The sequence below is a fragment of the Pieris brassicae genome, chromosome 7 (genome assembly GCF_905147105.1).
Source record: "Pieris brassicae chromosome 7, ilPieBrab1.1, whole genome shotgun sequence".
In the NCBI taxonomy this organism is placed as follows: Eukaryota; Metazoa; Arthropoda; class Insecta; order Lepidoptera; family Pieridae; genus Pieris; species Pieris brassicae.
In genome coordinates, this window is record NC_059671.1 from 10,912,574 (window position 1) to 10,922,193 (window position 9,620).

The 9,620-nt window shown below is 40.8% G+C and overlaps 2 protein-coding genes across 3 annotated transcripts; one reads left to right on the plus strand and one right to left on the minus strand.

The window, feature by feature from the left end:
- Positions 1–2,647: 2,647 nt before the first annotated feature.
- LOC123711708 (NAD-dependent protein deacetylase sirtuin-7) lies at positions 2,648–5,634 on the minus strand. Its single transcript, XM_045664423.1, has 2 exons — positions 5,386–5,634; positions 2,648–4,349 (listed from the first exon to the last, which is right to left on the minus strand). The coding sequence occupies exons 1-2, from the start codon at positions 5,632–5,634 to the stop codon at positions 2,925–2,927; spliced, it is 1,674 nt and encodes a 557-aa protein (XP_045520379.1). The 3' UTR covers positions 2,648–2,924.
- Positions 5,635–6,726: 1,092 nt separating this feature from the next.
- LOC123711709 (60S ribosomal protein L38) lies at positions 6,727–9,189 on the plus strand. 2 transcript variants are annotated; one of them, XM_045664425.1, is made up of 5 exons: positions 6,727–6,848; positions 6,996–7,019; positions 7,218–7,278; positions 8,808–8,930; positions 9,128–9,189. In XM_045664425.1, the coding sequence occupies exons 2-5, from the start codon at positions 7,017–7,019 to the stop codon at positions 9,151–9,153; spliced, it is 213 nt and encodes a 70-aa protein (XP_045520381.1). In that variant the 5' UTR covers positions 6,727–6,848; positions 6,996–7,016; the 3' UTR covers positions 9,154–9,189. The 2 variants fall into 2 exon arrangements, with proteins under 2 accessions (XP_045520381.1, XP_045520380.1); XM_045664424.1 differs by lacking the exon at positions 6,727–6,848 and having other exon boundaries at positions 6,855–7,019.
- Positions 9,190–9,620: the final 431 nt, after the last annotated feature.

Sequence of the window (9,620 nt, forward strand, 5' to 3'; positions counted from 1 at the left end):
TCCCGGCCCACCTGGCTCGGTTGGGCATAGTAGAGAGCAACTACTATAACTTCTGCAACAATTCTGTTGGTGATATCGAACATTTCATATTTAAACGTGAGTGCTTTTCGTTTGACGATTGATTCTTGTCAGTGAAATTAGTGACATAGTGCAAGATCCCTCCCGGCGCCTGAGTGATATGTTAAAAGATAGATCCTATTAAGTGCCTGTATTTATATAAATTCATCAAAAATACAGTGGGGAAATTATAATAAACCGAATACCGCTACTTACAAATAGGCACAAGTGAACGAAAGTTATAGGCTGAAGCTATTTCAACTGCAAATTATTTACATTATCGTAGTCCAACATACCAACGGGCTGTATGTCTACAAAGTAGACTACTAAGTTTGTATAAAAATGTCAGTTCGTGTCTACAAATTATCATACATTTAGTTCTCGAGTTTCTACATAAAATACTGTTAAGGCATCTTGACTAAGCCTTAAGATCTTGAGTAACCTAAGTAGGCTGCAGCCTAGGGAGGCAGAGTTTTGGGGCGGTAAAATTTGGGGAGCGAATTTTGGGAGTTTACTCCTTAAGAAACGATTTGAGTTATAAGGGCCGGTACGGAAATTTTATGAGGAGTAAAATCAAGTGTAACACGAAAAGTTGAGGCGTTACGTAGAAAGAGACAAACATATATATCTGTAGCATTGAACGTGTAAAAGAATGATTCCATCTTATTCTCTCTCTAAAATTGGATTTGTATAAATTGAACACAATTATTAATGTTATTATTATTATTATTTATATTGTTTTGTAACATACTTTATGTAATACGCTTTATTGAAGTAATATAAATAATCCGAATAATTACGGATATGTTTGTTTCTCTTATCATTTTAGCAGATGCGTTCATTTACCCTTTTTTTCTATTCGATATATATCATAATTATGGTTCGTAAGGAGTAAACTCCAATCGTGCGTCGTAGCTGACACACACACACATTTTTTTTTTGGTACTTCATATAATCAAAAAGATTTTGACGTGTTCTGATGTTTTGCACATAGACTAATGGTTGTAAACGAGTTATGTAATATTCGAAACAGAACTAAATTAAGCGTACGACCAACCACTCCTTATATAGAAATTGTATTCGTTTTTACAACAAACTCTCAAGCGAAATTAGAGAATTATCACTCAATAAATTCAAAACTCTAGTTAAACGTAAATTAATCAATAAAAGTTTTTAAAAATTTGACGAATATGTAAATGATCCTAATCCTTGGAATTGATTTGCTCCACTTCAAACAATTTGTATGACTCAAAACTTAGCGATTAAGTGCAGTGAAGAGTGGCGGAGAGTTTCTTGCCAGATCCTGCCCGCTCTACGCCCTTGACTCGCGAACTGGTAGTAAATGTAAATTTAGAATCAATTTAACATGTTTTTCTTTTTGTGAATAAAGTTATTTTTATCATAAAGCTCCCTTACAAAACACACACATACGCTGACAGAGAAAATTTAAAACATATGCACACATATGCAAAATTCAAGAAAATAATAGAAAAACATCTAGAATAATTAATTAATAATAATATATTTAGAAACAAACACGCAAAACAGATTTTTTGGGCAAAACATTTTGCAACGGCTGAGGCATCTAACATTTATATAATTTATAAATCTTTCGTTATGTATAAAGATAAAAGGGTGCCATATATGCACGCCCATGTAACAACCGTCGATAAATCTGCTTCTATAGTGTTAATAATAATAATACACTTTATTTTATTTTATTAATTTTTATTTGTTTGTATATTAGTAAAGCTGGTTAGAGTACGTAAAGCGCGCAAATGTATATCGCGCAGCGCGACCGGCGCGCAGGCTTCGCCGACCAACAGGTGAAACACGCCGCACCACAAGCGCGCTCTCTCGCGCAACAAGGCGCCGCCTCGCGCCCCTCCCGCCGTCACCTCGCTGCGCACTTCCAGCGCCACGCACCACCTCAGCGGTAGCAGTGGCAGACGAGTGCACCTCTCGTCGTTCAGCACCAAGCAATGAACTAGCGGCGCCCGCTCGTCGTGCGCGCTCAACTCGACGACGCCGTCGCAACGCGAGCCGCACTCGTAGCGCACCGCATAGGTCCAAGTGGTGTAGTTGGACGCCTCGCGCTCCAGTTGCCAGGCGCCGATGTGCCGGTAGAGACGCGGGTAGTTAGTGAAGTCGGAGAGAAAGTGCGCCAGCGATCTCGGCGTCGCGTCCGGAAAATGTGCGTCGAGTTGGGCTTCGAGAGGTACGCGCAAGCCGAACGCAGCCAGGACGAACGCCAGCGCTGCGGCGACACGCCATCGCCTCCAGCGAAGCATTACCGGACTTCACGAAAGCTATTCACAGTATCACCGCCGACGGTCAGCCGAGCACTGGCGAGTTGCGAGGCCCGGATCCGGTCTCGGAAAGGATGTTGCGATATCGCGCTTCGATAAGGCTAGCGATGTGTCCCGTGGAATACAATCATGGGGAACGTTTTAATTGCTACTGTCCGGATTAGTTTTCGGTGTTTTCGTTGAACGGTAACAAAACGTGTAAGACCTCTTGCATCACTCTCGTAGTCGTTTACGCAGCGCACGTCGGGTCGAAAGGAAATTACAAAAGAAAACAATCCACATAAAACCTTCTGTCGTCTTTATTTATTCCTTAATAATATTTTGTTCTCGTGTGTTAGGCTGTCACAAGTTGAATACTCGCATTACAAAAATCAGATGCAAATCGAAAATGAGTATCTTTCCTCATTTCTTCGTCAAATAATTATCCATAAAACATCACTCACTCAAAATAGAAAAATACACAAAATTATCTTCATTCTCGTGTCATTCGATAATCCTCGGAAAATTTTAGCTCGAAGACTTGTCGCGGCTTCGGCGCGGCCGCGACCATGGCGGTCGCTACCGACGCCGCCGCCGGCCCTTGCGGTAGCCCTTTCCGTACCAGCCGCCGCCGTCCGCGTCGGTCGCGCTCGCCGCGCCGCCGTCCTCGCCGCAGCACGCGCACAGGAAGCGCTCGCCGCGGTCGCGTCGCCACGCGCGCCGCTCCGGGGGCGTCAGCCGCGGCGGCCCGTACCACAGGCAGCGTCGAGCCGCGTAACGGCGCGCGCACCAGTCGCACTCGGCAGTCGGCGGCGGCGGCGCGGGCGATGACGGCGCGATGATAGTGTGTAGGCCGGGGTAAAGGCGCGCGCGGCATACGAGCATCGCGCGCTCGATGAAGGCCGCCGCCGCCACGTCCCACTCCGCTTTGGGCTCAAAGAGGAGATCCCGCAGCTTCGAATCGAGTTCGTCGCCGTCGTCCCCTCCGACGCGGAGTCCGAGCTCGCGGCGCGACGGAGGCGGCTCCGGGGGCGGCGGCTCGGCGGGCGCGTGTTCCGAGCGCAGCAGGATGGTCGCGTCGCCCGAGCGGAGAGTCACCCGGAACGAGCGCAAGGCGGGCGAGCGGGCGCCTCGCAGCCGACTCGCCAGCTTGCACAGCGGCAGCTCTTCGTCCGAATCGGCGGCCGACGACGGAGGCGACGGAGAGTAATGGCGGCGGAGCGGCGGCGGGGGAGGCGTCAGCGGCGGACGGCGCGTGGTGTGCGACTCGGGCGGCGCGAGCGGTTCGGCGTGCGCCAGCAGCGGGTCGGCGCGGGAGTCGTAGAGCGGCACGTTCAGTCGCAGCCGGCGCGCGACGGCGGCCATGACGGCGTCGCACCGCGCGTTTATCTTGAGCGCCGCCGCCGAGTCCTTGGGCGTCCACTGCAGGTTGACGATGTAGAGCGCGGGACGGGCGTTAGGCGCGCGGTGCATCCGCCAGAGGCGCGGGTAGCGACGCAGCACCTTTAGGCTGGAGCCGAGGCACAGCACGACGTCGGCGGCGTTGGCGTGCCGTAAAGCGCCGGCCCAGTTGAGCGGCCAGGCGGCGCGGCCGCGCTCGCCGAAGTGCACAATGGTGTCTCGCAGCTCGCGGCCGCAGCGGTGGCAGAGGCGGCGGGTCGAGTGCGCGTGACGAGCGGTCCTCTCGGTGGTGTCGAAGGCGCGCAGATAAACGCGGCGGCAGGCGGGACAGCGCTCGGCGAACATGTCACCGTGCAACTCGGCCAGCGCGCGGCGCGGGAGACCGGCGCGCAGGTGCAGGCCGTCGCAGTTCTGCGAGACGACGAACTTTAACAAGCCGCGACGCCACAGCGCCGTCAGCGCCATGTGCGTGAACGTGGGCTGAGCGCGAGCCACGTCCACCCGCGCCACGGACTCGCCACGCCGCAGCCGCGTCCAGACGCCGCTCGGCCCGCGGTAGTCGGGGATGTCGGCGGCCGTGCTGATGCCGGCCCCCGTGTACACCTGAGCGACAAACATGATTTAAACACGAAAAACTGGCATATATGAAAATAACACTTGCAAAGAAGAAATACTTTAAATTGCATATTTGATTTATTTGTTGAAATTTTTGTATTCCTTGTTGTCTTATTGATCTAGGTAATCATCAGTTATTATTCATTTGAATTGACATTGTAATTTCCCTTATAATGTTTTGCACAGTTGTCAATAAACCACAAGCATTGTGCGTATGTTTCATTAGTATGCGCTCACTCCGCCCTACATAAAATATTACGTGAATACAATAAAATTAACACACCAGCAAATTTTATTTCTGTTGAGGCCGTTCAAACTGTGCAATGCATGCCCTTGACTTTTAATTGAGTTGTGTCCTAGTGTATTGAGCACAAGCTTATACTTCTATAGCAGTCATGATCTAGATTTTATAATAGATTGTGAATTAAATGATGTAAAAGTGGTGTTAAATTGTGAACTGAACTTTTATGTCCAATTTATGAAGAAATACACACATGGGGAATGATTGGAAGGACTGATTTCTGCCAAAACAGGGGAAATGTGAGTGACAAGTATCAAAATTAATTTAATATTATTGAAAGTATTGCATACTAAAAACGTAAGAAGATATTAAATAAGTTAGTCTCAATTAGTCATCCTAATTTATTTGTTTATACTATATTTTAAAAACAATTTTGCCATATTAAAATTCATATCTCAAATTCCATAAATGTATTACAAGAAAAAATTGTCTTTTATTCCACATTTAGCTTAATTAGCATTCCAAACACATGATTACACTGATGTTTATATGTGCTGCATAATTATCTTAAGTTATATTTAAACATCAAAATGGTTTTTAGTCATAATTGAACTAATATGCTACACATTTTAGGCCTTTAGCAACTTTATGTATATAGTTATATGTAAAAAGGATAACTTATTAAATACATGTGCATTTAATTATGATGAAGGTACCCAATTCTATACTTTAAGTGGTACCCAGAGGGACTTTGAGACTATGATCTACTGCTTGTATACATACCACTAGATGCTTAGCTTCTTGCAGGGCCTTCGCAAGCTGTCGGCACTTTTCACGGAGCACCAGTGGACTGTCTTCCACTTCCCGAGCGCGTTCAGCAGCTTGAGCCGCTCTTGCCCTACGCAACAGAGCCGCCGCCGTACGAGCCGCAGCTAAGCGTTCATCTTCAACGGTACCAGATGAAGTCACTGCGGTGACACCCATCGATCCGCTAAGCCGCGCGCTGCTGCGTACCCGTTGTCGGCCAGCCATCGTATACACCTAGCGCAGCGTACCTTTTATGCTGCCTCGCACCTGATGCTCGATCACTTCCTGTTCGGCCTCTATAGTCATATCGCACCTGCTGCCTACTGTCTTTTATGGAAAATCTTAAAAGTACCGCCTAATATCTCTATTGTTTTATATTTTTTGGCTCTTTTGAAGAATGCTATGCCATGCCATGGTCGAATTTTGAATTTAGGATTGATCTAGCGAGGAGCCACAAGCTGCCGATTAAAAACTAATTAAGATGCAAGTTCAACAAGCAAGCTTCATTTCATGCTATTGCCATTTCCCAATAGATGGTTATTCTATTTCGGGTTTATTTATTTGCAACTGTCATTGTCATCTGCGGACTGTTAGTTGCCATTTTTATGTGGTATGAAAACTTAACTTTAAATTCTCTCATACGTCTTTCCTTAGTCTGTGTTTGACTGAAGAGTGAATTTCTATAATTTCATTAGATTTTAAAATTGTCTTCAAAATCGCAAAATAATTGTTTTCATATAATAAGCAAATATTTTATTTAAAACTGTAAATTTGTGTTTTATTGAATTATTCTAATTTCTTTATTCAAAGTCTTGTGAGGCGTTTTTTATTTACTTTTTAGTTTAAACGACAGGAATAAATTGAAAGTGAAAGTAAGTGAAACCCATTATTTAAGGCCCGTTTCTGGGGCATGTGGTTGTGATTGCATTAAGGTTGTCATCGATGGAGGATGATCCAACCTTAAACCCGTGACGCTGGAGGCCCACTTATGTCATATTCCTGGCCCTTTTTCTTCTGCATATCAATAACATGCTGCAGGTATTTCTTGGGCATTTGTCGATCAGTACCGGAAAAAACTTGTGTCTGAAGCATAAACTCTGCTACTTGGAGTTTCAGACTGGGATCGACTAAATCTAGTCCAAATTAACCCAAAAAAAAAACAAATTTCCGCGTTTTTTGTCAAACGCTTCTCTTCGAAGAAACTAACTAGGCATCCTTTATTACGTTGTTCACGGTTTCTACGCTTTAGTTATTATCCGATTCAGAGTCAATACAGTGATAAGAATATCTGGCGTATGTCAAAAACATATTGGATTTGGTTCTCAGCGTGCTTCAGTTGTCATGTGTCACTCGCTTAGTCAGTACTGCTAACAATTGACAATAGTTGATTTGACATAAACAATACAAAATTCTTTAGTTCTCTTTTTGTGTTTTGACAGGTACGGAAATATTGGATTAAGTGGTTTTTATTTTAAAATCTAAAATAATCTAAATATTAAATTCAACAATTGTGATTCATAGTTCAGATATTACCTGTAATATTAATTGGGTATTTGGTTTAGTGAAGATTTTTATTTATTTTTCAGCCGGCTGCTCACTTGATCATCATGGTATGTCAGACTTTTAAACGCCTATTAAATTTTATAATATTGCTGAGTATCATTTGGATCTATGTAATGTGTTTAATATTTCATAGCCTGCTTTTATTTTATATGTATATTCTGGATAGTGAAATTGTGTACAATCGTATATTCCAGTTATTTTCCCATTAATTACACATTAAAGCTATAATTTTTCATCTATTTCAGCCACGAGAAATTAAGGACATCAAGGATTTTCTCCTAAAAGCACGCAGGAAAGATGCTAAATGTAAGTTTGATTAGTATCTTGCAACTTTAACTGTCATGAGTGTTGATAATAAATAATAATAATAATACTAAGACACATTAAAGGCTGAAAATTATTGCTTTCATTATAATTCTAATATAGGTTGTAAATAGAAATACATGTTTTCCTTTTATTATTCAAAGTCTTCATTTGTCTGGCTGTATGTATTATTTTAGGAGTAACAGATTAAATTATGTTAAAGGCATAATCCATAATATTTTTGAGAGGGCACAAACAAACAAATTACTCTATTCTTAATTATCAATAAAATTTGACATTTGATACAGCTTGATATGATGGGAGAAGGACTTAGCTGCTGGACTAAAATGTAATTCCATCCTCCTCTTCAAATAGTCACACATTTATTGATGAGTGCCACTTCACCATCACTGTTTATAATTTTTTCAGAATAATTATCTTCCCATTCCTCATGATAATATCTTTTTTCTTTGCCTGATTTAGTAGATTATTATTATTGATGATTGGATTTGCTCTGCAATATTTCACCATCATAATCGGTCCAGTCTTTTCCAGTATCAGTATTGATAAACTTTTCTATTTTGATATCAATTCTTGGTTTAAGTAGCTTAGTTGCTTTATTTCTTACCATTGTCTTTTTCATATAAATCAATTTAGCATCTCTGATCCCATCCATCTTTTTCATTAATACTGATAGACTTTTTACATGAAGTTTGTATTAATTTCCAAATTGGATTTTTCCTTTTTGGAAATTACCTACCACTTTACAGACAAAATCTGGAGGCTTATAAAAATGAATGTTCTCTGAATAATATTGATTCTTATATCTTCACCTACAATTATACATACATAAAAGAAAAAAATCTTTTTAATTACTAAAGTCGGTAGCATTTTACTATTTCGACTCTAAGTGGCCGCAAACAATATATATGTTTCAAAATATGATTGCTGTAATATCTTTGGATTTAACATACCAGCTACCTTTTTTAATACATATTGATATAGAAATGAAACTGGATGGAATATTGTTTGAAGTGATGTATGCTTTTGATTAATTTAATAACTTTGCTTTTTTATTGTTTTGTGCCTGCTATGCCCTTGATTTGGGGATTGATAGTAGCTTTGAGATATAAATAAATAAAAAATTGAGGTCATCTGCAGAACTACAAATTGTTTCCCTAATATTTTATTATGTCTGAGCATAATTCTCCTAATCTCTGTAACATCTTTCACCAGTATATTTTGCTTTGAGATTCCCTTAAGTTTCATTTTAAGGGTTTATACTGTATAGGAATGATAAGGAGCTTGGAAGATGCATATTTTATAAAATGGCAATTTCTTTGTCTTTTTTATTGATAATTTAACATGACCAGGCCATAAAATGGCCATAAAATCATTATATGTTCCTCAAACCCTAATTACTTGAACACAGAAATAAAGCCAACTAATTTGCAAAAAGCAAATAAAAAAATATTTTATAACTTTAACAATCTAAATTTTGTATTTTAATATGGTTAAATGACTTGTTAAAGCTGTGAAGATAAAGAAAAATCCAGAGAATGTAAAATTCAAGGTTAGATGCTCCCGGTTTCTATACACACTGGTCATCACAGACAAGGAGAAAGCAGAGAAGCTGAAGCAGAGCCTACCTCCAGGTAGATTATTATTCATCAATTTACTAAGCAGTAGATCTACACCTATATAACCTCCCATAGGTTGCAAGTTGATGCAATAACCGAGTCAAATTACTTAGGCTTGGTCACTATTATGACATAATTATCAACTTTATTATTTACTTAATATAGAAATATTAATTTTAAATAATATATAAAACTCGTATCATTTGTTACAGGTCTACAAGTCAAAGAAGTGAAGTGATGTGACATAGGCTAAGCTATTAAAAAATTTAACATACAAATGTTTTTTTATTACTATTAACTGAAAGCAACCCTAATTATTACTATTAACCTCTGTTTACCCTGACCTGTCCCTGTATTACCATTTTAGTGTAAATAAGTTGATAATTATTTGTGAGTTCTTTCTCTGCACCTTAATTTACATTTCAATATATGGCAGTGATAAATTATAATTGTATGAGCCAAGGTCATATCATTTCTCACTTTAGACGCTTAGGATAAAATCATGTTATGAGTGGTTAACATAAAGTGAATATAAATAATCTCCCTTGACATACATCCATTATACTTAATGTTTAACTCCTAAAAAATTAATGAGAAATTTGGAAAGTTTAGTCCACTTTGTAAAATTTTGTTATGTCAACCCAACCAACAACTCTTAAGGGCAAGATCTATAGAGCGCACTTAGACTTTGCTTAGTGTACACTA

Bases quoted from the DNA above. Each gene is read 5' to 3' on its own strand.
- LOC123711709 (XM_045664425.1), top strand. The intron at 7,279-8,807 runs GTAAGTTTGATT...GACTTGTTAAAG, and splicing joins ACGCAGGAAAGATGCTAAAT to CTGTGAAGATAAAGAAAAAT. The intron at 8,931-9,127 runs GTAGATTATTAT...CATTTGTTACAG, and splicing joins GAAGCAGAGCCTACCTCCAG to GTCTACAAGTCAAAGAAGTG.
- LOC123711708 (XM_045664423.1), bottom strand. From the start codon at position 5,634: ATGGCTGGCCGACAACGGGTACGCAGCAGCGCGCGGCTTAGCGGATCG. The intron at 4,350-5,385 runs GTATGTATACAA...TTTGTCGCTCAG, and splicing joins AAGAAGCTAAGCATCTAGTG to GTGTACACGGGGGCCGGCAT.